General features: G+C 45.8%; 2 protein-coding genes and 1 long non-coding RNA gene across 3 annotated transcripts in view; 1 reads left to right on the top strand and 2 right to left on the bottom strand.

Annotated features, from left to right (window-relative positions):
* CUZD1 (CUB and zona pellucida like domains 1) overlaps nucleotides 1-4,707 on the top strand; it is a 35,141-nt gene extending 30,434 nt beyond the window's left edge. The window contains exons 9-10 of the mRNA XM_059397732.1: nucleotides 2,781-3,049; nucleotides 4,287-4,707. Of these exons, the coding sequence (XP_059253715.1) occupies nucleotides 2,781-3,049; nucleotides 4,287-4,462 (445 nt within the window). The 3' untranslated portion in view covers nucleotides 4,463-4,707. The remainder of the gene's footprint in view (nucleotides 1-2,780; nucleotides 3,050-4,286) is intronic.
* A 4,188-nt stretch (nucleotides 4,708-8,895) lies between these two features.
* Nucleotides 8,896-27,364, bottom strand: part of LOC132016487 (deleted in malignant brain tumors 1 protein-like) — a 218,964-nt gene continuing 200,495 nt past the window's right edge. Inside the window, 5 exon segments of the mRNA XM_059397731.1 lie at nucleotides 8,896-9,612; nucleotides 13,481-13,866; nucleotides 16,271-16,446; nucleotides 16,970-17,002; nucleotides 18,487-18,798. Coding sequence (XP_059253714.1) covers nucleotides 9,321-9,612; nucleotides 13,481-13,866; nucleotides 16,271-16,446; nucleotides 16,970-17,002; nucleotides 18,487-18,798 — 1,199 coding nt within the window. The 3' untranslated portion in view covers nucleotides 8,896-9,320.
* LOC132016844 (uncharacterized) overlaps nucleotides 24,899-27,364 on the bottom strand; it is a 3,280-nt gene continuing 814 nt past the window's right edge. The window contains exons 2-3 of the long non-coding RNA XR_009404026.1: nucleotides 25,716-25,757; nucleotides 24,899-24,932 (exon numbers count right to left, since the gene is read on the bottom strand). This is a non-coding gene — a long non-coding RNA (uncharacterized LOC132016844). The remainder of the gene's footprint in view (nucleotides 24,933-25,715; nucleotides 25,758-27,364) is intronic.

The following is a 27,364-nucleotide window of genomic DNA, read 5'->3' as shown; positions in this document are numbered from 1 at the left end:
TCGGGCCAGGGGTTTATCAATTTTATTAATTCTTTCAAAGAACCAGCTCCTAGTTTCGTTGATTTGTTCTATTGTTTTTTTGGTTTCTATTTCATTGATTTCTGCTCTGATCTTTATGATTTCTCTTCTCCTGCTGGGCTTAGGGTTTCTTTCTTGTTCTTTCTCCAGCTCCTTTAGGTATAGGGTTAGGTTGTGTACCTGAGACCTTTCTTGTTTCTTGAGAAAGGCTTGTATCGCTATATATTTTCCTCTTGGGACTGCCTTTGTTGTGTCCCACAGATTATGAATTGTTGTATTTTCATTATCATTTGTTTCCATGTTTTTTTTCAATTCTTCTTTAATTTCCCGGTTGACCCATTCATTCTTTAGAAGGATGCTGTTTAGTCTCCATGTATTTGGGTTCTTTCCAAACTTCCTCTTGTTGTTGAGTTCTAGCTTTAGAGCATTGTGGTCAGAAAATATGCAGGGAATGATCCCAATCTTTTGGTACCGGTTGAGTCCTGATTTAGGACCGAGGATGTGATCTATTCTGGAGAATGTTCCATGTGCACTAGAGAAGAATGTGTATTCTGTTGCTTTGGGATGAAATGTTCTGAATATATCTGTGATGTCCGTCTGGTCCAGTGTGTCGTTTAAGGCCTTTATTTCCTTGCTGATCTTTTGCTTGAATGATCTGTCCATTTCAGTGAGGGGAGTGTTAAAGTCTCCTACTATTATTGTATTATTGTTGATGTGTTTCTTTGATTTTGTTATTAATTGGTTTATATAGTTGGCTGCTCCCACATTAGGGGCATAGATATTTAAAATTGTTAGATCTTCTTGTTGGACAGATCCTTTGAGTATGATATAATGTCCTTCCTCATCTCTTATTATAGTCTTTGGCTTAAAATCTAATTGATCTGATATAAGGATTGCCACTCCTGCTTTCTTCTGATGTCCATTAGCCTGGTAAATTTTTTTCCACCCCCTCACTTTAAATCTGGAGGTGTCTTCGGGCTTAAAATGAGTTTCCTGGAGGCAACATATAGATGGGTTTGTTTTTTTATCCATTCTGATACCCTGTGTCTTTTGATTGGGGCATTTAGCCCATTAACATTCAGGGTAACTATTGAGAGATATGAATTTAGTGCCATTGTATTGCCTGTAAGATGACTGTTACTGTATATGGTCTCTGTTCCTTTCTGATCTACCACTTGTAGGCTCTCTCTTTGCTTAGAGGACTCCTTTCAATATTTCCTGTAGAGCTGGTTTGGTGTTTGCAAATTCTTTCAGTTTTTGTTTGTCCTGGAAGCTTTTAATCTCTCCTTCTATTTTCAATGATAGCCTAGCTGGATAGAGTATTCTTGGCTGCATGTTTTTCTAGTTTAGTGCTCTGAAAATATCATGCCAGCTCTTTCTGGCCTGCCAGGTCTCTGTGGATAAGTCAGCTGCCAATCTAATATTTTTATCATTGTATGTTACAGACTTCTTTTCCCGGGCTGCTTTCAGGATTTTCTCTTTGTCACTGAGACTTGTAAATTTTACTATTAGATGACGGGGTGTGGGCCTATTCTTATTGATTTTGAGGGGCGTTCTCTGAACCTCCTGAATTTTGATGCTCGTTCCCTTTGACATATTGGGGAAATTCTCCCCAATAATTCTCTCCAGTATACCTTCTGCTCCCCTCTCTCTTTCTTCTTCTTCTGGAATCCCAATTATTCTAATGTTGTTTCGTCTTATGGTGTCACTTATCTCTCGAATTCTCCCCTCATGGTCCAGTAGCTGTTTGTCCCTCTTTTGCTCAGCTTCTTTATTCTCTGTCATTTGGTCTTCTATATCACTAATTCTTTCTTCTGCCTCATTTATCCTAGCAGTTAGAGCCTCCATTTTTGATTGCACCTCATTAATAGCTTTTTTGATTTCAACTTGGTTAGATTTTAGTTCTTTTATTTCTCCAGAAAGGGCTTTTATATCTCCCGAGAGGGTTTCTCTAATACCTTCCATGCCTTTTTTGAGCCCGGCTAGAACCTTGAGAATTGTCATTCTGAACTCTAGATCTGACATATTACCAATGTCTGTATTGATTTGGTCCCTAGCTTTCGGTACTGCCTCTTGTTCTTTTTTTTGTGGTGAATTTTTCCGTCTTGTCATTTTGTCCAGATAAGAGTATTTTTACATGAAGGTTAGCTGGCTTCCTTACATTGCTTTATCCTTGCTCCTTCTTCCTCACTGGGTACTCTCCCCTAAGGTTTTTTTTTTTTTTTTAAAGGAAAGTTTTCCCTTTTTTTCTATAAGCTGATGGACTTAAACTACATCCACCATATTGAGATCTTCATAGCAAGTGTCTAAGGTAAGGTGTAAGAGCTCTAATATATCTGAATTGATTTTCTACCTAACTCATGTGGACTAGAAATGTTATTGCTGGAGGGAATTTTATTTTACCCAGGAATCAGGTCCATAGCCTTAGCTCAATACAGTCTGAGCTAAAGACACTGACTGTCTTTTTTTTTACTATTTTTTTTTCTCTCCAAATTTTTATTTAAATTCTAGTTAGTTAGAGCATATAGTGTAATATCAGTTTCAGGAGTAGAATTGAACAATTCGTCACTTAACATACAATGCACCTGGTCTTGGCTAAGCAGGGTCAGGCCTGGTTTGTACTTGGATGGGAGACATTGTCTTTCTGGAGAAATTTTTGATCCACAGATCAGACAGTTCAAAGAAAACTTTGTATCATCTCTTTTCAATACTGAAAAGACTGAACTGGAAACTTTCTAAATGTGCCGTAAATCCTGTTCTAGATGTATTCAAGATGACACTTGTATGATGTATCCATTATCTGGACACTATGGAAGATTCCAATTTAACGCCTTTAAATTCTTGAGAAGTCTGGGCTCCGTATATCTCCAGTGTAAGATTTTGATATGTGACAGTGGTGACCATCAGTCTCGCTGCAACCAAGGCTGTGTCTCTAGAAGGAAAAGAGACATTTCTTCGTACAAATGGAAGACTGATTCTGTCGTAGGACCTATTCGTCTGAAAAGGGATCGAAGTGCAAGTGGAAATCCAGGTAAGAAAAAAGCTATTTCATGAACTAAGAATACCACATGGTTCATAAAATTCTGCTCAAATATATTCCTTCTTAAGAAGGTATAGTTTAGAGATTTATAGTATTTGTAGGAAAGCCCATAATCAGGTAAGCACACAAGATTAATTTTTCTTTCTGTTAGTGGATAAAATGAAAGCCATGTACATTTTAAGCATATGATGCACTGATAACTCACCATTATTCCCATGGCTTCTCAGTATAAATGTAATATCCTCACTTCTAAAAACAACAGTTTCTCTTAGCTTTCTGACTTCTTATTATAGCCATACCATGGCAGATAACAGAATCAAAAGCAATGTATTTTCATTCCTAAATGAGTTGAATCAGGTGAATCAGCATCTCACACAAATCACCTTTTTGGGAAAAGTAAAAGATTTTTTTTCCAAAACAGAGAAAATAGCATATTTGCAACACAGCCCTGCTTCTTTTTAAAGGTTGGAAACATGAGCCCTGCCAGGTCCCAGAACAGTGAATGCCCAAGGACAAGCCACGACTGAATGGCTTCGATAGACCATAGTTACATGAAAAGTGTTTAGGAGAATTTATCTCATATGAAAATGATCCTGGCATAAGAGAATCTTATGACCTCTGTCTTTATTATTATTTGAATGGATTGGGAAGGAGTAGGATTCTAGTTTGTAGCAAAATATTTCTATGACAAAAACAAAAGGGAACAAAAATTAAATCCAGTAATTTTATAACTATAGTCACTAAAAAGACAATGCATCTATGGATATTAGGCTAGATTAGTTGAAAATTTGTGAATAAAAGTTATAGAAATATCATGCACATTAGAAAAGTACCCTTTTCCTGTTTGAAGAGAAGAAATTAGTTGTGTCTCCATCGATCAAATATATTTTGGGGACTTTGGGAGATAGTGACCATCAGTAGATGGGCCTGCACTTCTGTTTGATTTTGATGCTTAAATTCCACAAGTTTCTCACCTTATTTCAGGGCAACAAAGTAGCTATTTAAACAAACAAATGTAAACACATCTTGTCTTTTAAATGAAACGGAAACATACATTAATTGAAAGAGTTGCTAGCAGTTTCCTTAGGCTGTTTTGGCATTATGTATCATAAGGTCCTTCATTGATGCCTAAGACTCAGAGGCTATGGAGAGATACCCATTCACAAAAATTTTGTAATGCCAAGTAATACTTTTCTTTAAATGATTTTTATCTGGTTTCCACTTACAGGATTTCAGGACCAAATACACAGAGAAGAAACTCAGAGTCAATCTTTTGACAGTCTGCATCTGTTTTCATTCATGGTCCTTGCTCTGAATGTTGTGATGGTGGCCGTGATCGTAGCAAGGCATTTTGTGAATCAGAGAACAGACTATAAATATGAGAAGCTTCAGAATATTAACTGACCAGTTCAGCCTTCAGTGAGACCCATTTTTCCCAAATGCCAAAGAAAATGCCCCATGGCTACATATTATGAATAAATTGGAGAGAGCCGCATAAAAATGACACAGTTCCTGCTGTCACCGTGGTCAGAACTTGCTGCCTTGCAGGCGTGGTTGAAATGAACAAACATTATGTCCATGCTAAGAACGAAAGTCACCAAAATACCAGATGAATTAGAAACGTCCTTTTTCACAAGCATGGAACAGTATCTGTCAATATTAGGTGAAAAGAAGAAGGTTGTATTTACTTAAATCTTTGGCATTAAATATATTTGTTACCTAGATGCAAATATGCTACCTTTTGAAATGTATGCGAGGGTTACAGTTTTTGAAACTAAGTGTGACAGAGAGACTGACATCTTGTTTATTCACATGCCTCACTCTAATTCAGAGCCTCAGCATTTTACAACTTAAACACATTTCAGAGAACAGCTCTGGAAAGAAAAAAGCTATTTCATGATCTAAGAACAGGAAAGAAGAACCTGACTATAAAAGGAGAGCCTTCTGTGTGGTTTCTAGGTTAATGAATGAAAACAATTCTCCCATTTACCACCAAACACCAAAACCAAAGGTAACCCTAAAAGGAGAAGTCCGTTCTGGCTGACACTTTCCTATCCACAGTATAGAAGCCTCCATGTGCACAAACTTACTCACACCACACATGTTGAATTCTTTGTCCTAGGAGGACAGTACAACTCGTCCCCACCATCCAAACCACCATGTTTTCAGGTTCTAATACACATCCAAAGAGGCAACCACATTTCTGAACACCCAGGGACACTCCTTGAGTCCCAGACGCTTGGATTTGATACCACGCATGCCCAGGGAGTACAGCACGAGTAAAACAGCATCTCTACTCTTATCGCACGAGTTGTTTGGGGCCTGCTGGGTTTCCACCTCCAAATGAAAACAGATCTTCCCCATTTTCTTTTTAGTATTTCCACATGGATTTTCTAAGCCCTTGCCCCATGTGGCCATGTGGTCTAGTCTCCTTTGTGTTCATCTGTATGACTAAAGGGAGCTACTACAAAGTTCTTTTCCAACCTAACGCGAAAGCACTTGAGAACGTAATGAGAACAGGCAAGTCAGACTCAGTCAAGGCAGTGTGGTCCCGGGCCCAGCGCTGTCTTCCTGTCAGGAACTGCGTGAAGCTGTGTGGGCGGCCAGGCACAGCAGTGTGATACCAAGAAGACCATCACATAGTGTGACTCGGGAGACAGTGTAAAACTGTATCACCATGAGTCACAAACCCTTTGCAGTGGACCTACTGAGCTATACCAGTGCATCAGAGATAGAAAATCATACACAGCAGAAAGTGTTTTTCTTCAGGAAAAAACGACAGTAAAGTAAGTAAAGGTTTCAGATCTGAAGTGGGTGGCCTGGGTTTTAGTTCGTCCCCTTACCTGGTGGGTTACCTTGGCCAGGTCACCCTCAGCCTTGATTTCCACAATTTAAAATGAGGAAGGTAGCAGCTGCCCCACCCCTTTTACCCCAGCTTGTTGTGCTCGTGAGGGTTGAATGAGGAGATGAGCTGTGCTCAGGGGCTGCCTCTGTACCACTTGCTGCTGGTGATGAGTCCCCCTGGGCAGCCCCCAAGTCCTGTTTCTGAATTTGCTTCCTCGGACCTGCCTGGTACTGACCGTCATGGGCTGGGTCCTGGGAGACAACCTCTGGTGGAGAGGTTTGTGTGCCGAAGGGTTCCTGGGGCATGGGCCTAGCCTTGAGCCCTGGCAGGGGAAGGGAAGCAGGCCTGGCAGCGAGCTGGTGAGTGGCGAGGCAGAGGCAGCAAAAAGCCTGGCCAACGCCCTGCATCCTGGGCTCGGCTGGACTGTCAGAGACGTCCCCACACTGGGGCTCGGTACCCCCGCCACATGACACACTTCTATCCACCGGCCATTGGTTGAAGGCTGCAAACGTGGCCAAGGCAGCTGCCTTGAGCTGAGGGAATCCCCACAGAATCTTGGGGGCTGAGAGCCATCAGCCACCCACACTCCCGGCAGCCTGAACAATGGTTCTACCGGAGGGAGATATGGCTGTCACACCAGAGCGGCCACCACGCTCACTTCCTAGAGGAACAGGATTTTCTGAATGTCCCACAGCATTCCATTCTGACTCTATGCTGTATTCAAGAGACATGCTTTTTTTTTTTTTTTTCTAAAAGATTTTATTTATTGATTTGAGAGAGAGAGCATGAGGGAGGGCAGAGGGAGAGGGACAAGCAGACTCCATGTGGAGCAGGAAGCCTGATGCGGGGCCTGAGGCCAGGACCCTGAGATCATAACCTGAGCTGCAGGCAGATGGTTAACAGACTGAGCCACCCAGGCGCCCCCAAGAGATAGGTTTAACAGAGCATTTCAGCAAGGCTAAAAGCAAAACGTGCGATGGAATACCAGCATGTGCGGACAAGATGGGAGGGTCTCCTCATTTCTACAGGGCAGAGCGGAAGCCAGGCTACCTTCATGGCCTCTGCTGCCCCTCCCCCCAGGAAGGTGGCATCGCCTTGTTACCTCTGGGTGGGGGGTAGAGGTCCTGGCTCTCTACAAGGTCCCCTCTGACACCACCCCAGAGAAGTCTCAGAGGGGTGGTCTTCCTGCCTGGTGGGGTTGGAAGCCCAGCCTCCCCACCTGGTCTCCACTTGACATGGGGGTGTTGGGGAGGCCCCAGTTACTGCGCAGAGATGATAGAACCTGCAGAGGGGAGGGAAGGTGGGAGGGATCCTGGGGGCAGGAGGAAGTCTCGGCTCCCCACTTCACCTTTGTTGGCTGGGCTGAGGCAGGGACACAGTTTGGCCCACGGCTCACAATCTTGCCTGGGCGCTCCTTTACCAGCCCTTGGCTAGAGAGAGCAGGCTTCTCTTGAGGCTTTTTTCTGGGTTGCAGGTTTCTCCCTGTTGAGTGCTTTTTGATCCATAAAGCATGGACTGCTCGGCAGTGACCATGGCCTTCCCACTACAGCGTTCTTAGAATCCGCTGGAATGCTGTTGGAGAGGGCAGCTTCCTGGGTCCCGCCTGCTGAACCACACCTGGAGAAGCTCACCGGGAGCTCACTGGACACTTATTTATTTATTTATTCTTATAAGGTCAGTCCTTTCATTCTCAACACTTTCTCCAAGAGGCATTTGTTAAAAGCTATAAGATGCTAACTTTGGAAGCTGTTGGCTTCCCACTTCCTCAATGCATACGGGATAGATGCAGTTAATGGGCAGGTAAGCTTCAGAAAGGAGAAGCTCTAGCAGCTCAGAGGCCCTTGGAAAACCCCTTAATTCATCTGGGGCGCTCACGTGAAATAGACGCCCGATGCTCAGATCACGTGACCGAAGATGAAGGTGCTTGGGGACGAGTGATTCCCTTTTGACTTAAAGATGCTGCCTTCACCAGACTGACCAGCAACTACATCTCATCAACTTCTACCAGGTAGAAGCAGGGAATGCCATCAAAATACCGCAAGTATCCTATTTATCAAGATGGCTACTGATCAAGGGCACGTCTGGCATGAGACTGAGATGTTCCCCTCTAGAGGCAATGCCCACCCTCGGGTCACATGTCAGATTTTCATCAGGACTTCAGGGTTAGCTCCCAGCCTCCCCCAAACTCTGCTCTCCCCCCTGGGAGCCTTGACCATACGTATTCTCATCTCATACATGCCATTGAATGGCACAGATAGGAACAATTTCTTGGACTTGAGGACTCCTTTTAAATGTTGCTATTGAATACTTCTTGACAAGCAAAAAACAAAACTAAACTATGTCCAAGACTCACCCTTTCTTACTTCCTTCCCCTCTCTCCCTCCCTTTTCCTTCCTTCCTCCCTTCCTTCCTCCTTTATTCTCTTTCTTTTTCATCTTTCGAGAGAATCTTAAGCAGGCTCCATGCCCAGACAGGGGACTTACATGACCCTGAGATGATTGACCTGAGCCAAAATCATGAGTTGGGTACTTAACCAACTGAGCCATCCAGGTGCCCCAAGACAGTTTCTTTAAAGATGGCTTTGAGGGAACTGAGTACAGCCCAGACCTCTTTCTGTTAAGATACAAAGAGAACTTGGATAAAGTGGTGCTGCCTGCTTTTTCTATGAGGGTGTGGGATATGCAAACCTTTCTTTCTGTGTTCCTCAGGTTTCCTGTGTCCTCAGGTTTCCTATAAAGCCTTGAGGATTTGGGACACAGACTGGGTGTGTGATAAAAGCAGTCACAGGTGGTTCATGTGATTGTGTCTCCAACTCTCATTTGTGGTCAATGTCAAAGCTGTCACCCAAACCCAATAAAGCCGAGGCACGGTGTATTCCCTTTGGAATGGGCAAGAAGAGCTTGTTTTGAGTAGGTGACAACGAATAAACAAGCAAATGACATATTCAATTCAACTAACCAGTTATTAGGGTTTAAAAAAAAAGAGCAGTGACTTTCCAACACTTGTTTATTTTTCATTAGACTCTTAGCAAGATCTGAAAAGAAATTCTCACACCACCCGAGGGACAGAAAAAAAAAAGATCCATCTACTAGCATCTGAACGTTAAGGAGTCAATTTAACAAAATCTTTAAATTGACAATTTGGTCTATAGAGAGAACTCTGTTCTTTAGAACATGTGTAGTTCTTGATAGTGAAGAATTAGAAGATGCAGCATCTCTAGCCAGCAAACAGAGTGACTGCCTTACAAGTTTAACAATCAGGGAAGGTTTATGTAGGGTCGAAACTCAGAGAGAACCTCCTTAGCTGTTTCTTTTACCTGTGGCTCCATGGGCAGCTTCTGGTTTGTCAAACTTATCACTTTATTCAGGGAAATAGGCTTTTCTTTCTAATAACAGATTTGTGCGAAAAGTGAAGAAATCACACAAGGGTCTTACTCCGACCAGTCCCTCTGTGGATTTCCAGTGGCCCCACCACTTGGAAATGCTCAGTCTGTTCTTCTGGGGTCACCACACGGCCTGCATCCCTCTTACTCCGTTCTACACAGCCCTGGGAGCAGCGGGAGGAGGGGTCCCCCACTTTGCACACAGCGACCTCACACTGCAGGTAGACCACGTCATAGTTGCTCAGAAAGTTGAAGGCATTGAACTTGAACTGGGCAGTGTTCTTCTGTTGGGAGTGCAGGTTGATATAGGTATTGTCTTTGATGCACCTGATAGGAGAAAACCCCCCATCCACAAGGATTAATTTGACGTGTGATGGGAATTCACCCTGACTCCAATAATCAGACCAATGAATTCCAAACAGAGTTCTTCCCCCTACCCACTCTTTCTTTCATAAAGAAACTTAAAATACTACCATGAGTAGAAAAACCACTGTTCCTGAGCAGAAGTAGAAGCTAACAGTAAAATAAACATAATAAAAAACAACGTAATTAACTTCTAACTAGAGCTGTTGCCTTCCGAAGGCCCATTCTATTCTATTTTACCCAAAGGGGAGATTAAAGGTAGTGGTTGTATTATTTGAAAGTGAAACTTAGATTATTTAAAAATGTGTTTCTTAGGGTACCTGGTTGGCTCAGTCTAATAAGCATCTGCCTTCGGCTCAGGTCATGATCCTGGAATCCTGGGATCAAGCCCCACATCAGGCTCTCTGCTCAGCAGGGAGCCTGCTTTCCCCTCTCTCTCTCTGCCTGCCTCTCCGGCTACTTGTGATCTCTCTCTCTCTCTGCCAAATAAACAAATAAATAAAATCTTTTTAAAAAATGTGTTCTGTCAACCCTAACACAACTATGGAAAAAGTTCAGTAAGAAGCATAAATGATACATCAAGAAAGGAGATAAAACAGAATAATATAAAATGCTCCATTAAATTCAGAGAAGGCAGCAAAAGGAGAGAGGGGGTAGAGACAACAAACCAATGCAACAAGCAGAAAACAGTTACCAAGATGGCAGATTTTCATCCAACTCTATCAATAATCACTTTATTTTTAAAAAAATTATCTATTTGAGAGAGGGAGAGAGAGAATGAGAGTGTGAGCTGGGGGAAGAGGGAGAGGGAGAGAGAGAATCTTAAGCAGGCTCCATGCTCAGTGTGGAGCCCTACGTGAGACTCAGTCTTAATGGCCCTGAGATCATGACCTGAGCTGAAATCAAGAGTTGGATGCTTAACCCACTGAGCCACCTAGATGCCCCTCAATAATCACTTTAAATGTGATTATTAAATATGCCACTTTAAAGATACAGATTGCCAGAGCAGATAAAATGAAAACAAAAACAAGAAAGCCCAAGATTCAACTACTGTTCTCTACAAGACACCCACTTTAAATATAAAGACTTCTAAAAGGGATGGAGAAAGATCTACCATGGTAATACTAATCAAAAGAGAGCTGGAGTAGCTACATTAATTTGAGACAAAACAGAGTTCAAAGCCAGGACAATTATCAGGAATGAAGAGGGGTATTGCATAACAATAAAGGGATTGGCCCTCTCAAAAGATGTAACAGTAAGCTGGGAAAACTGGACAGCTATATACAGAAGAATGAAACTCGACCATTCTCTTACACCATACACAATGATAAACCTCAAAATGATGAAAGACCTCAAGGTGAGACAGGAATCCATCTAAATCCTGGAGGAGAACATAGGCAGTAACCTCTTTGCAATCACAGCAACTTCTTTCAAGACAGGTTTCCAAACACAAGAAGACAAAAGTGAAAATGAACTTTTGGTGCTTTACCAAGATAAAAAGCTTCTGCACAGCAGAGGAAACAGTCAACAAAACAAAGAGGCAGCCCATGGAATGGGAGAAGATATTTGCAAATGACAGTACAGATAAAGGGCTGATATCCAAGATCTATAAATAACTTCTCAAACTCAACACCCAAAAAACAAATAATAAAGTCAAAAAATGGTCAGAAGACATGAACAGACACTTCTCAAAAGAGGACATACAAATGGCTAACAGACGGATAAAAAAATGTTCATCATCGGGAAATTCAAATCAAAACCACATTGAGATACTACCTTACACCAGTTAGAATGGCAAAAATTGACAAGGCAGGAAAAAACAAGTGTTGGAGAGGATGTGGAGAAAAGGGAACCCTCTTCCACTGCTGGTGGGAATGCAAGTTGGTGCAGCCACTTTGGAAAACAGTGTGGAGATTCCTTAAAAAATTCAAAATAGAGCTACCCCATGACCCTGCAATTTCACTACTGGGTATTTACCCCAAAGATAGATGTAGTGAAAAGAAGGGGCACATGTAGCAGCAATGTCCACAATAGCCAAACTGCGGAAGGAGCAGAGATACCCTTCAACAGACGAGTGGATAAAGAAGATACGGTCCATATACACAGTGGAATATTATTCAGCCATCAGAAAGGATGAATACCCAATTTTTGCATCAACATGGATGGGATTGGAGGAGATTATGCTGAGTGAAATAAGTCAAACAGAGAAAGTCAATTATATGGTTTCACTTGTTTGTGGAACATAAGGAATAGCATGGAGGACATTTGGAGAAGGAAGGGGAAAAGGAAGGGGGGAAATCTGAGGGGGAGACAAACCACGAGAGACTATGGACTCTGGGAGACAAAATGAGGGCTTTGGGGGGGTGGGGGATGGGTTAGCCCAGTGATGGGTATTGAGGGAGCACAGACTGCAAGGAGCACTGGGTGTTAGATGCAAACAATGAATCATGGAACACTACATGAAAAGCTAATGATGTACTGTGTGGGGACTAACATTAAAAAACAAAACAAAACACCGAAAAGATATAACAATCCTTAATGTATACACATGTAACAACAGAGTGTCAAAATGTCTGAGACAAAAAGTAAGGGAACTGCAAAGAGAAATCTACAAGCCCACTGTGATGGCTGGAGGCTCCCCACCCCTCTGTCTAGAACTGACACGTCTGGCAGAAACTCAGGAAGGATACTGATGATCTGGAAAGGACTGCTGACCAGCTAGATGACAGCTGTAGGACACTCCACCTAGCCACCGCAGAATACAATCTTTCTCAAGCCCATGTGGAACATTCCCTGGGACAGACACCTTCTGGACCGCACAGCACACCTTAGCAAATTCACAGAGAAGGAATCACACCAAAGACATAGTCTGATCAGAGTGGAGTTGAATTAGAATTCAGTCACAGAAAGGTTGTTGGAAAATTCTTACTTGGAAATGAAACAACACACTTCTAACTGATCCAGAGGTAAAAGAAAAAGTCTCAAGAAAAATTTACAAGCTATTTCGAACTGAGTGAAATTGAATATACAATTTACGAGGATCAAATCAAATGTATGAATTGGAAAAGAAGAAAGATCTAAATAAAATCAATAACCTAAGACTCTACCGGAGGAAATTAGACTAAAAAAGAGTAATTTGAACCTAAAGCAGACAGAAGAATAGAGTGTTAGTTGTTATGTTCTGGCACCAAACTGTGCCTCCCTCCTTGATCTCTCTGTAAGGAGAATTGAAAGAGAAGAGCTTTCTGATTCAGGGACTCCGTGCACTTTAACGCCTCATCGGTGCACTTCTCATGCTCACGCCTTCTCCACACCGCGCTGTCTTGCCCCGCCCCTGGCTTTTGGAAACAGGCACCTCGATGACGCATCTCCCGTGGCTCTCCCCACTTCAAAGCTACCACCAGTAAGTGATGCAATTTTGTCCTTTTGTACTAGTTGCCAATCGCCCTTCCATAATAAGGATTTTGCTCCTGTGAGAGAGCAAAGGAGCTGCAGAGGCAAACAACCTCCCGAGTCCTCGTTTGGTGAATCCTTTAGCTAAAGGAGCCTGAATAAATCTCATCACTCTAAGAGTTTAGGCCGAGAAAACCCGCCAACCCATCAAGGTAGACCAGATTCCCCGAGAGCCTGAACCACGAACGAACGGCGAGCTAATAAAGTCATAAAGCACAAAGGGAAGGGAGGCACGGGCACGGGCACGGGCAAGAAGGGGTGAGACAGGACCCCAGGGTCCCAGACGACAAGGGCTCTGCCCAGCTGAGAAGCCACAGGTCCCCCAAAGGCATGCCCCGTGAAGATCAGCCAGTCGTGGAAGGTTTTCCCTTCTCCTTACCCTCGCCGGATCAAATCGTACTTGACGGTGGTAAAATCATGGGGATCTGGAGAAGCCACGCAGGTATCCACGAAGAGCCTCAGGGTGGGGTTGGGGCTGTGGAGGGTGGCCTGAAGGAAGACCGCTTTCTTCTTCGGGCTGGCGTAGTGTGGCCCCGGGTTCCTCACATGCTGGGACGTGGGCAACTCAAGGAAGGATATGGACACGTCATAGCCAGCGTCCTCCCTGGGCACCTCAGCCCCAGGAGTGACTTCAGCTGCAGACGGGCCGTCCACCCTGCAGGTGAACTGGAGCTGAGGTACCCTATGCCTCACGAAGACTCGGCCGGGGTGGCCCTGGATTCGGCCTCTGACGGAGTTGGAGTAGCTGAGGGAGCCGAGCCCTTCCTGGCAGGACGAGAGGGGAGAGCTGCTGGCCAGGGCTGGACAGACGCCTTTCTGCAGGCGCAGAGGCCTCTCCCTCACAGCCCTGCTCGGCGCCAGCTCGCCGATGAGCGGGAAGCCCGAGGCCTCGGGCCCACAGTCTGTGGTACGGCAGGCCCGGATGGGGTGACGCTGTGTCCTCTGCTGGGAGTTCAGAGCGTGTGCCAGCAGCCTCCCCCTCTTCCCTCCCGTGAGGGCCACGCTGTGCTGGTGTGAGGTGGGCAGGAGGTCCATGCTGGCTGCTTGGTGCTCCCTCTGCCGAAGTCTCCCGCCCTGCCCTCCCGTCAGCCTGTGGCCGTCTCAGGCGAGCGCAGACCACGGCCCCCTGGTGCCCGTCTCCTCCCTTCCCGCTCCTCCCTTCTCTTGGCTCCAGACCGGTTCTGGCTCCTCGGGAGCTGTGGGCCTGGCCCTGCTCACCTCAGGCTCAGCCTGGCTCCTTCAAATCCAGCGCGACTTGAAGGGCTAAGGGGGTGCTGACGGCTGTCGTGCAGAGTGCCATTGTCTCTGGAAGCCGGGTCCCCACGGCCCCCTGTGCGGCCCAGAGACTCAGCCTGCCCCGCGACGCTGGTTCAAGGAAGCCCCTGGTTGTGTGACTCGGATCCTGGACGCTCTGCCTTGGAAGCTCTGAGGACCGCCCCGTCAGCTCCAGCCAGGGCTGCCTTTCTAGACCCTTGCTTTCCTTTCCTGCTCATCCCCCTGCCCCTTCCCAGTCCCCACTCTGAAATTTTAATACAATGAAGACACTCTGCGTTCGGCACAAATACCTGTGCTTTATCCAGAAAAACAGATTTTTTTCTTGTTCCCCTGTGAAACCAAGTTTCTGCCTTGCCCCTGGAAGCAGGTCTTGCTCTGATGGACAGCTTAGAGGGAAAGCTCAACCCCTTGACCACAGGGCCCTGCCCCTTCTGAGGGGACCCAGCGCTTCCTGGTGCGGAGGGTCTCCGGTCTCTTCCCTCCTCCTCGAGCGCCCGAGCTTGCTGCTGCAGCCAGCACAGGCTGCCCGCTGCAGGGCCTCCTCCCGCTCCCCTCTCCTCAGCTCGTCTCCTCCCCAGGCCTCGGCTCCTTGGCCACCCTCATCCAAGGGGTCTTCCCCCCCCCCCTCACCATCTCCTGTTTCCTTCCTTTTGCTGTCTTCTGAGCATCTGTAAAATGATTCTCTTATGTGCACTTGTTCAGTGCCAGTCTCCCTTTTCTCGAGCGGGAGGGCTGTGGAGCAGGACCCCCGTCAGTCCCGTTTTCCACTGTGACCTCAGCACCTAGAAGGTTGCTCAGCCACTGACTGAAATCACGAGTTCTGTGGCAGTGTGCTCGCCGTGGGTGGCCCGGGACTGGCCATCACCCGGAGGGGTTCCTGACCTGCTGTGTCGTCTGGCCCCTGTGCGGTGAGAGCTGGGCCAGCCAGAGCCCCAGAGGAGAGCAGCAGGGTCCTCTCTGATGACCTAGAAATTTCTGGGGTGCCCGCCTCTCAGACACCGGGGAGCTTCTGGCATGGCCCCTGGGGCAGAGACCTCTGAAGTTAAAACTACACATTTCAGGGCAAAAAGGGCAAGAATGACCATGATCTGCATAATCAAAGCGACACAACGTGAAGTTGGGAGTCAGCGTGCTCACTGGGCACCATGGAGACTGTTTGAATGAATTAACCTCCAACAGTGCCAAAGGTTTGCTGTTTTTGTGTGTGCGTCTAAATATGGGAACAGAAGAAGAGAGGAACAACTTGGAGATCTTGCTGTGGAATGTGCTACATTGTTAGATACACCGAGCAGAAGATTCCATAGTTAGACATTCTCCTATATCCTTGGTCTACTTGTTTGCTTAACTTCCATGACACTGTTCTGTGAATAAGCTGGCAGTTAAGGAACAGGAAATAAACATATACATTTCATTATCCCCTCCTGTCCTGGATAAATGCTTTCTATGTGTGGAAATACAGCCGGTTGCCTGGTTAGAACCCAGCAGTCAGATGGACAGATCATTGGTCCTCCCCCATGCGCAGCACCGTGGCCTGCCCGGAGGAGGTGTGCGCTGAAGGTGAATAAAGAAGCATGTCATGAAAAATGCTTGGCTTTGGAGCTAAGAGAACATCGTCCGTCCATCTGTCGGATGTTTACCCATCCAGGCATCCACCAGCTCTCAGCACTTATTACAGGGTATTCCAAATTCAGCATGTGTTCCAAATTCCCAAAAGTAAGGAAAATTTCGGACAAATTACTGAGTGCTCCAGGTCTCACTGAACTTGGAAACAAAGTCCCGGCGGCTGTGCCTTTCCGCCGTCCCTGCCAGGTTTTGAACAGGTGGTTGAATTTTCCAAATAGCTCTCCTTGGCCTCCGTCCTCAGAAGGGTGCCACCCCCTCGGCAGTTTCTTACCTGTCTGATGGTGCCACAGTGACCGTAGGGGATGTTGAAGATCAGGTAGCGCCCGGTGACTTGGGGGCGGCACAGCTCATCATTTAAGTGGATGTCCCAAGAGGAGTAGCCCAGCCTCCGGAGATAGCCTCGGTCAATGCTGACTCGGAAGAGGTGAGGCAGGCAGGAGAGCTGGGCTGCAGGAGGAGCGTGGGAAGAAACGCACAAAGACAGTCTGGCCCAGCGGCCGCACAGGGGGATGTGGGTGTGTGCTTGCTTTACAAAGCATGGGCGGTGCCTCAGGTGGGGGCTGCTTCACTCTTATCACCCCCATCCTTGACTTGACTCTCACTGAATTTATGTCCTCATTCTCCAAAAGTCACACGAGAGCCTGGGAGTCCTACCCACGGCACGTGTCCTGCGGTCTGAGTCAGAGCCTTGTCTAACGATTTAAAGGATAACCCACTTCTCATGTTGAGGACCCCCGAGGTTGAGCACACATCTATCCGAGGCTTTGTATGAGAGGTGTTTTGGGAAAAGAGTGGCAGCAAAGCGGGAGGGAGCGTGCGTGTGAAGAGTCTTCTTCCCCAAACTCCTAAGGCCCACAAGTGGCTGGAGATGCCAGAGGTCTCAGTGGAGGCACAGGAAAGCCCATTCTTTCTCCCCGGGACACCTGCTCTCTCTGCTCCCGCTTCCCGCAGCCTGGAGGGGAGGGCTTACCCTTGTCCTTGGGTACAGCAGAGGCAGCCGGACCTGGTGAGGGGAGATGGGTGAGAAGCCAAGGTCAGCTGTGCTGATACCCTGACTTGGAAGAGGAGGCCGTGGCCAGCAGCAGAACGACAGTGCGGGAAATGGGCTCGTTGGATTTAGCTATGGCAGCTGGAGTACAGTGGCTTGAACATACTTCAGGTTGATGGGGAGGGAAAGAGGGCCTGGGGTCTCCTGATGGAGCCCGAGGAAGGGATTTGTGTGCAGGTGCAGTATTGACAATACTGGTGTCGCCAATGCTGACATTTGTTAGAGCAAGAGAATAGTCAATACAGGCTTTCCAGGTTCTAAACACCGTCGTTTGAAGGAAGCTGGCAGATGCCCCTTCCCATGCTCATGGCATGCTTGGGATCTCAGCCTGGGGCATAGGCAGTCTGTGGCTCTCAAAGGCCTCTCCAGCTCAGAAGCAAGGCAGGACAGCAACCCAGGGCCAGGGCCCAGCCCAGGAAGCGTGGCTGGCCACATTCACTCAACCTCTTCAGATACCATTGGCTCCAGACCTCGGGTCCTTCGCGGCTATACCCAGATGAAAAGGAAACCCCTTGGTGTACAATCCAAGAGTGGAAAATGAATTACTCTTTCCAGTGGGTCTGCTGACAGCAAAAGGACAGGTTGGAACTGCGAACACACACAGTGAGAGTGAGGGCCTGGCAGATAAGGATCCCTGGGCCCCAGGCTGACTTCCTCATAAGGCTGTCTGTGGGATGGTTTGTCTTGGGGACTCTGATGATTTTTCTAGTCATGATCAATCCTATGAAGGGCAAGAGTACCTCCCCCACAAAGATAAAAGCATCGGGATTGATTCCTTTGTTTGCCTGTGAAAAACTAAGTATGAAACAGACAAAGGAGCTCGGACTTGTTCACCAAATATTAGAATTCTGCGACTTTTTGAGGTTTACCTGGGTAAATTTAGGACAAATATAAGATAGTACTACTCCACAGAGAAGAGGGTCGACCTCTGGAGGTCCAATGCTAAGATGGGTATCTGGTGGTAATAAAAAGTCCTCCAGGAGAGGGATAGGCCCCATCTTGGATGAAAGGGACACAAAGGCAGCCCAAGGTACTGTGGGGTTCTGACTACTGAGGGCGGGGTCAAGGTGTCCACTTAAGATCGCGCCCTTGATGACCCTGTCAGAAATTGAATAAGGGTCTTTGTGGTCTGACAGCCTCAAGGACACAAATTCTGTGTCCTTAATCATTGTATTATACGGCCACTTCTTCCTTCGACCTCATAGTCTTGTAGCTCTATTTCAGAACAAATACAGTCCGGAATTGGAATTCGACAAAAGTGATGAATAAAACTACAAGGCTGTGGTTTTATTTTCATGCTGTGCCATGAAAATATTCAGCACAGCAGTCGTGTAACAAATACGCCCTTGCTACCCTAGCAGCTGGCGCCTTGGCCAACATGCAGTCCCTTGACCTTCAGAGCACGGGCAGAGGAAGAGGCACAGTCCCCCGGGACACACCTGCGCAGATCACGCCCGCGTCCTCCTGGTGCCGGCAGTTGTGCCGCGCCCAGCCGGAGTGGCCGCAGTGGTCCAGCGCGTCTTCGGTGCCCGAGCAGCGCATGTCGTCAAGCAGGATGGGCCCCGAGCCCTGGCCGAAGCGGCCGCGCCCCGGGGCTGCAAGAGCTTGGCCGCAACCCAGCAGCCGGCACACGACACGAGCGTCCCTGATGTCCCAGTGGTCGTCGCACACCGTGCCCCACACGCCCTCGTGGCGGACCTCCACCCGGCCCTCGCAGCGGCTGTGCCCATCCGCCAAGCGCAGGGGCAGGTCTGCGGGAGGAGAGAAAGCAAGTCAGGGGACAGCAGTGGCAGGCGCCACCTCCAACCTCCGTTACTGCGCACCTCCGCGTGGTGCATCGTTTGCCGCAGAAGAAATGACACTGCGATGAGATCCACCGTGTCTGCTGGTGCTGCCCTCTCTCTCTCTGTCTCTCTCTCTCTCTCGCCCCCCACCCCATGGCACTCCCTGTCTCATAAAAAGCCAAACCTGCATTAAGCAAAGCCCGCAAAGAACGGAGGGTATTGTCAGCCTCGTTGTCCAGATAACTAAGAATTTAATCATTAAAAATACTAGAAAGAAAGAAAACAAAACGGCAAAACCCTCCCATCTTTGGAGTAGAATGGTTGAGTCACTGGCTTGCCTTAGTGAACAAAATCTATCTCATGAAATTTCTTTTACTCTTGATGAATAAAAGCCAACATTGGAGCTGTAAACTGTGTCTTCTGTGAGCCAGCTTTTCCACTTCTAGGTGTTTACTGGAGATAAAGGAAAACGTGCAGGGAAAGAGTTGCACACGGCAGAGTTCTCCACCGGAGGGAAAAAACTGGGGAGCACCGACCTGTCCACCCTCAGGGGAGGGGGTAAATCGCAGACTATCTACCCAGTGGAATATTACTAAGCAATGAAAAGGAACAAAGCACCCATACAAGGAACCATCTGGACAAATCTCAGAAACAATTTGTTAAGCAAGAGATGTCAGACGCGAAAGAGCACTTATTATTTGATTCCATTTATATGAGATTCTAGAAACACAAAGCTAATCTACAGGGACCGAAAGCAGACCAGTGGTTGCCTGGGGGATTTACTGCAAAGGGAGGCAAAGGAGCTTTTCGGGGCGATGGGGATGCTCTGTGTCTTGATTGTGGTGGTCGCATAGGTGGATGCATTAGAAAAATCTCATAGATGTGTGCAATTCGTTGTATATAAATGTACTTCAATGGGATTTAAAAAGTAAGAATAATTTAAAAAATCTATATTATGTTGGCGGTGTCACACCAGGAGATGTGTGTAAAATGATTCGTCTCCATATAAAGTGGTTGCTGGTGACTGTTTTCCAACCTTCCTGCTTTCCTTGGCCCACAGAAGCTGTTTCGTGACAGCTAATAAATGCCCCTGGCGGTGGGTTCTCTGTGGGTATGGTATCCTGGTTTAGGATAATTGTTTGCTCCTCATTTAATTTGTTGCTTGTGATTTTGGAGCAAGATAACCATGCTTGCCCGAACTATGAATAAAGGCAAACATCTTTTCTGCAAGGTCCCAGGAAGTGAATGTGGGGCTTCCAACCCCCAAAGGGGTGTGTGTGTGTACATGCACATCTGTGTCTGCACATATCTACTTATTAGCCCATAAGGGTTTTCTGTAGAGATTAGCAACTTTGAAAAAAACAACAACAACACTTTATTAATAATGATTTGATAATTTAAGTGCTGAGAACAAAAGCAAATTACCAGGTAAAGGGGCCATGTCTTCACCAATTGAAATTGTAACTGTAAGAAAGACAGACCAAGCTTAAAAAGTGCGTATCATCAAAGTCACATATTTATAGTCAAACCTGAAAAGGAGCCACACATTTTCTCAAGGTTTAGGCACTAGTCGTCTTGTTTGAGTTTCTGCATGGGTTTAGGTGCAGAAATGCTGCCCACTACGTTTTATTTTTTTATTGATTTTTAAAAATTTTTATTTATTTATTTGACAGATCACAAGTAGGCAGAGAGGCAGGCAGAGAGAGAGAGAGGAGGAAGCAGGCTCCCCACTGAGCAGAGAGCCTGATTCGGGGCTCAATCCCAGGACCCCGGGATCATGACCTGAGCTGAAGGCAGAGGCTTTAACCCACTGAGCCACCCAGGTGCCCCTAAGTTTTATTTTCTTATCGAAATGTAACAAGTGGTATGTCCTGTTATTCTACAAAAAGAAAATGATTTGAAAAATGGTCAGAAAAGAAGCCTTTCAAATATACAGAATTTTTATAGGAAGAGTATGAAAGTGTTAGATTTTGTAGGAAAAATTTTGTAGGAAAAATATTTATTGGGGTGGCTATTGAGTCAGGCAATATAAATGTATTTAAAAACTCTAAAGAATAAAATAATTGATCAGGACAATTAAATGAAGCAAACCAATCAGATTTCTCAGAAACATTTTTAGATAAGAGAAGGATCATATCTGAGAGGTATACTTCCACGTGAAATACACAGAGGGAAGCAAAAAAGTGACAATGCATTTTAGGATAGATTGTGGTTGTATAAATTACTATACAACTAAGGGTTAATCTAGCAACAGGCATATGATCTTTACCAGGTGATGGTGTCACTTTTGTTGAAATCAGATTTACGGCTGCCAAAAAAAAAAGAGAGAGAAAAAATTTGTTTCTAGTCCAAAGAAAGCATTAATGACATCGCATGTCATTGAAATTTCACACTGTACACTCCAAGTTTATGAAAAGAAGTCTGACCCATAAGCTGCATAGAGCAGAACCCACCCTGCTTATTTATCGTGTGGACATACACATCCAGGAGTAAAACGGTATATGAGAAGTTGGCACGTTGCCAGAGAAACAAACCATTCCCATTTTGAACATCCATCCTATGTCCTATAATTTCCTTCTCAAATCCCTACAGCAGCTGTTCCCAGGAAGTACTGTCTGTATGTTAGAGACAAGGAAATCGAGACTCAGAGAGCTTGTAAACAGCTTGGGACATCTTCAGTTCTCACCTGGGACACCCCAGAACATGCACCCTTTCTACAGCACGCTGCTTTTCGGGAGCATAAAATGTGGGCATTGCAGTTCTTCTCTGCTGTCTCCTTCATCTTAGACTTTTAGTCTCCAGGACTGTGGAAAATAAATTTCTGCTGTTTAAGCCACATGGTCTGTAATACTTAGTTATGGCTGCCTGAGTTAAAGCAGTGGCAAGTTTCCTCCTTCTCTGGGCCTCATTTTCCTCCAAAACAAGGGGAGTGGTTCAGCATTGTACTCCTTGAATGTGGCCCGTGACCAGCAGGATAAGCATCACCTGGGAGCCTGTGAGAAATGCAGAATCCAGCCTCCATCTGGAGCCATGAAATCCAAAACTGCATTTTACCAAGTTCTCCAGGCCATTCACTTGTACATGAACATCTGAGAATTGTTGCCATGGGCCATCTCTAACGTGTCGTCCGGGATTGATGCTGAATGCTATCTTATCCTACTCATCCTGTCCCTGTACTTGCCTCCACCATGTTCAGAATCATAACTACTGTGGGTTCCAGTGGCCTGGAACCAACCAGACCTCCCTCTCCTCTCCTGACCGCTCTTGGGGAAATAAGAGTGTGTTTTCTCTGAGTGTGTCCGTTCCTGCTGGGCTATGGTTTCTCAGAAAGTCACTCACCAGGGCTCCACAGAGAGTAGAGAACCTACCTGGTGAAGAGGCTTTTTCTCCTGGAGTGGGAGTTATATCTGCAAACAAAGAAGACTCAAACTCACCTATCAGTGAAAAGACAATGGAGAGTTTTGGTTTGAACAGCAGTGTGGTAGAAGATGGAATTGCACATGGGTAGAACCAACACTATCACAATCTAGTTCTCTTGCATTTTGGTGTGTGGGATGGGTCAAAGCACCACCTGTAACCTAACACAGGTCACCAGGCTAGTGGAGATGGGGGGGCCCTGCCCTTGCCTCCCATGAGCACATCTGATTAAGACCAGGCCAACAAGTGGAAGGGATGTCCTAGCAGAGGGACCACTTTTTTGACTATGAATGGATGAAGAGAACATGAAGCTTCATTTCTATTAAAAGGATGCTGGGACTTCTGTTGACATATCAGATCTTCTGCCACAGACAAAATATTCACTACCTATGTTCATTTGTCCAACAGAAAGAGGGAGAGTTGATCATATTTAACTTAAGAAATGTGACAGACAGAAAACATTACCAGAGGGTGTGTCCACTTCTGCTGAAGTTGAAGATACATCTGTATAGGGACAGAGAAAATAGGACACTTAAAAATGGGAGAAAGGACTCTTCAGTGTGTCTTTTCATTCAGTCTACTTTGTGGTCAACATGGTCATTATGTGGGCTCATTTTCAAAATCGAATATGGCAAGTGAGAAGCTGGTCTCGTGATTTTAAACCACATGACAAGAAAGCCTTTACCAGAGGGAGAGGTCACTTCTGCTGAGGATGAAGATGTACCTGTAAAAAAGAGAAGAGAAGACCTAAAAACCAGCCGAGAGGAGAGGACACTTGAGGGTTTGTTCTTACTGAGGCTGGGCTGGGGATAAGCTTTCCATGGAACAGCCTAGACTGATGAATGGAAGTCCAAGAAGAGGCACTTACTTGGGCAGGAGACAGTGTCTTACCTGGTGTGGAGGTCACAGTGGTTGCTACTAAATCTGCAGGAGAACAAAAATAACAAAGGAACAGTAAGACAGCCATATCAAGCCTACGTGTTGCTAAATACAAGAGACATAAAGGTGGCCATCCTAGATGGTATAGGTATAACTGGCTTGTCTGGTCTTCCTGCTTTCCAGACAGGGGCATCCCTAGATCCTCCACTGCCTCCAGGGCACCTCTCCAGTCCTTGGGTTTCCATTCCTCTTGCCCACCCTTGACTTCTCCCCTCGGAGAAGGTGAACATTACCTACTTAGAGGGCAACAACCATTGGTCCAAGTTTCTCCCAATATGTGTTTGTCTAACAGAGATTCTGTAGTTGGAGGGATTCCTACACCTGGTCTTCCTTCCTCTCCTTGAATGGTTGGAAGGCAGTGACACGGGAAAGGGCGAGCTCTTGGACTGTCCCAAGACCCAGACTGAGGGTAAGGAGGGGATGGCAGGTCCATTTGCCTCTTGTACCAAGGGTTGCCCTCCAACCAAGCCTTCTCAGGAGTGTGGACCGTATTTTGGTCTTGACTCTGGTGTCTTATTTAATTGCTTTAGCACCTAGAGTAGGGGAGAGCACCCTCTTTATTGTCCTCCCCACAAATAAACCTCTAACACTATATTTGTAAAATTGTTCACCCCAAAGTCACATTAGGAACTCCTCAGATATCTTTGCAACCAGCATCATTCAAGATTATTGTACAAGACAAAAGTTACTTGTTACTGTGGTCAACTCTGCATCTCTCAATATCTTGGCACAGAGCCTGGCACATGACCATCCTCACCAAATGCTGGACGAATGTCTAAGGAGGACCAGTCAAAGCCGTGGTTTGGCTCTCCACCATCCTGCCAACACCCATGCCATGACTGGTTTCCAGGAGGAGCTCCCATCATGGGCAGTTGATGTTAGATCAACAGTCTGTCCAGTGAATGACTTATTTTTGAATTTGGGAATTGGCCAAACTAATTTTTCCCTTGGCCCGCGCATTTAGCTGTGCTTCCTGGATCTCATTCCCCCTTGGGGGTGCAGAGGTGGCCTATGTGAGTCAGGTCAATAGAAGCATATTTAAAGTCTCTAAAGAATAAAATAATTTGATCAGGACAGAAACAATTGTGAAATGAGCTCCCTGGAAAACCAAACATGATAATTTATAGCAAGTAAGATGGATAGAACCCACAATAACACCAAAATTACCTGTTGAGGTGGTTATAGTAATAGTAGAAGATTCTGGAAATGAGAAAAGGCAATTGATCAAAACCTGCCAAATGGCAAAAATAATTGTTTTACAGTTAACCCATTTTCTTCTCTCTGTCCCTGGAGCATAGGAATCAAGGACTTCATGTATTTAACAATGGATTGTGATTCATCCCTTCCTTCTATGGCAGACACTGTGCTAGATACTGGAGTCAAACAACAAAGAAATCAAGACAGGGCTCCTCCTCTGTCAAAGTGCAGCTGTGAGCAGTGCTATGAAGGGGAGATATGTGATGCTCTGAGAACCTGTGACAGGTGATGTCACCTGCCAGCGAGTACCAGTCCCTATCTTCCTGAGAGGCAACACCACCACCTTGGCTCTGTCACAGGGCTTGGCCCAGACTGGGCATTCTGCTCAAAGACAGTGACAACCTGACACTCCCTGCACTCCGCCCACCCCCCCAACTGTCCTGGTTGACATGGCACAGGCAGTCTTGCTGACCCATCTGCCTATATCTGCAGTGGGCGGAGGGCATTACCAGGTGAAGAAGTCACTTCCGCTGAAGTAGGCATTATGCCTAAACAGGAAACACAAACAGGAAAATCAATCGATCAGAACGTTTTTATGCATTTTCCAGTTCTACACAATTCTGCCTTTCCTATGATCTCATCTACCTGGTTTTGTTGTTGGAAATATTCAAGTGTGAGGACTAGTTACTTCCCAACCTCCTGAATAAAAGTAGAGGCACCCAAAGCAAAACATGAACCATTAGAAATGAAAACTTTCCTGAAATGGAGCACGTTTCCCTGTCCTGTCTTTTTAAGCAGAAGACAGAGTCCAATCTGCATGACTGAGGCTCCTGGGGAAGAAATCACTGTGGCTCAGGGCTGTCATACTAGGGTACCTCAAAGGATGTTGAGGTTAGTAGGCATTTGGGGTCCATATCGTAACATTTAGAGAGTCTGGTGACATTTACTGGGTTTTGGAACACTTCTATGGCTGTCAGATGATTGGTTAGCATTTCTTGCTATTGCCACTGTGGCTGTTCTATGAGTAGCTCTTCTCCCTCCTTGTCCCCATACCCCTCCTGGTTTGTTGTCTTTCATAATACACAGTGGGGACACCATGTGTGTGTAGGAAGTGAGAACCACAGGCTCTGTATATACTCTCATGTGAGCTTGAATGTTGGGACCTAAACTTGGCTGTGTAGAGGCCCTCTGTGTCTATTTCTGGATTATAGTCCATTTTCCAGCCAAACCACCCCTGGACAAATAGCAAAAGCGTACTATCTAGGTAGAATTTCAATACAGCAATATTCCTGAAAGGCAGGAAGAGGACAAATCAGCAGAAGAATTGTTACCAGTTCCAAGGACCAAATCTGTGGCAGCAGTGGAATCAGGAACTGTCAAAGCAAGCGTAATTCAAGGAAATTTTAATGAAATACCATCCTTGTCCACCCAGTTTATTGATAAGTAGTATTTTTTTTAAAATAATCCTGTTTACAAATTCTGCCCCAGCTGTGTTCATATTTGATTACGCTCTGTTCCTATTTGATTTTCCTATTCTCTGTATCCTTGAGCTAAGGGAAATAAATAAATAATGAGGAAGATGGTATAAAGAGACCTGGGTTGGAGTCTCTGCTTTTTGTGTATGTGGCTGTGGACAAGTCCCGCTGCATCTCTCAGCTTCCTCTGCTGCATCTGAAGGGCCAGTCCATGGACCAGCAGCCTCGCATCACCTTGTTAGAAATGCAGACCCTTAAGACTCACCCCAGAACAATGGAATCAGAGCCTGCATTTCAAAAGATTTCCAGGCTGGGTGTCTGGGTGTCTCGGTCAGTTAAAAGGTTAAACGTTTGACTCTTGGTTTCAGCCCAGGTCATGATCTCAAGGTCATGAGATGGAGCCCTGGGTTGGGCTCTGTGATCAGGAGGAAGTCTGCTTGAAATCCTCTCTCCCTCTGCCTCTCCCACTCATGTTCTCTGCTCTCTCTTCCTCTAAAATCAATCAATCAATCGATCAATCTTAAAAAAAAAAGTAAAAAGATCTCCAGGTGATTTATTTGAACACTGAAGTTTGGGAGGTATCAAGCATTCATGCAGAGATGCCACTAGCCCCAGATATAATGGGTACAGGCCAGGAAGAAACCAGATAGCACTGCCCATGTAAAGGGTCCCCTGCCTGCTCAACCCTGGACAATTGGTGTCTTGACAAAATTCATTCTAGCATTTCCTATTCTGTGGGTTCTCCAAAAGAGCTTGAAATCTGGACTTTTATATGAAATCACTCATTTGTAAAATGTGGTATTAAAAGAAAATTAAACATTGACTGGCAAAACTCTTTCGTCTGAATTAAAACCGCCCCCATGTCCAAACTTATTCAATGGACTGCCTGTTTGTGATTTTAGGTCTGAACAGTCTCTAAGGTTTCTTCCAAATCTTGAAAAAAATCTTATACGGTGATGCTGCCATATCGAACTTGACCTTGCCTGAGAGAGCTGGCAGCTGATTCTCACAGACCCAACTACAAAGACACAAATCGGTTTCATTATCTGATTTTCTTAGAGGTCAGTTTCTCCAGAGCCTGCCAGAGGGTTCTGAGATTTTGGAAACATGGGCCAAGAACTACTTTCATGAGTGTTTACCGTTGGAGAAAACTTGACTTGAATTTATTTGTTTTTAGATGGCATGTCTCCAACTTACTTAGCTATATATTGATTAACTCAAGCTCTAGGATGATCCCCAAAGTCCCCAAGAGGGAAGTTCACAAAAAGACACATGTGTTGCTTAAACTAAAGAGCCAGATACTCAGCCAAGAGCAGCACACACATCCCTTAGTAATGTGACTATCGAGCTCCCATCACTGTACGCTTGCACTGGTGTGTGCTTGCACTGGTATGTGCTTGCACTGGTGTGTGTGTGCCTGCACTGGTGTGTGCACTTGCACTGGTGTGTGTGCTGGCACTGGTGTGTGCACTTGCACTGGTGTGTGTGCTGGCACTGGTGTGTGC

This window comes from Mustela nigripes, chromosome 4 (assembly GCF_022355385.1).
Source record: "Mustela nigripes isolate SB6536 chromosome 4, MUSNIG.SB6536, whole genome shotgun sequence".
Classification (NCBI taxonomy): Eukaryota; Metazoa; Chordata; class Mammalia; order Carnivora; family Mustelidae; genus Mustela; species Mustela nigripes.
This window is presented reverse-complemented; position numbering and strand designations above follow the sequence as displayed.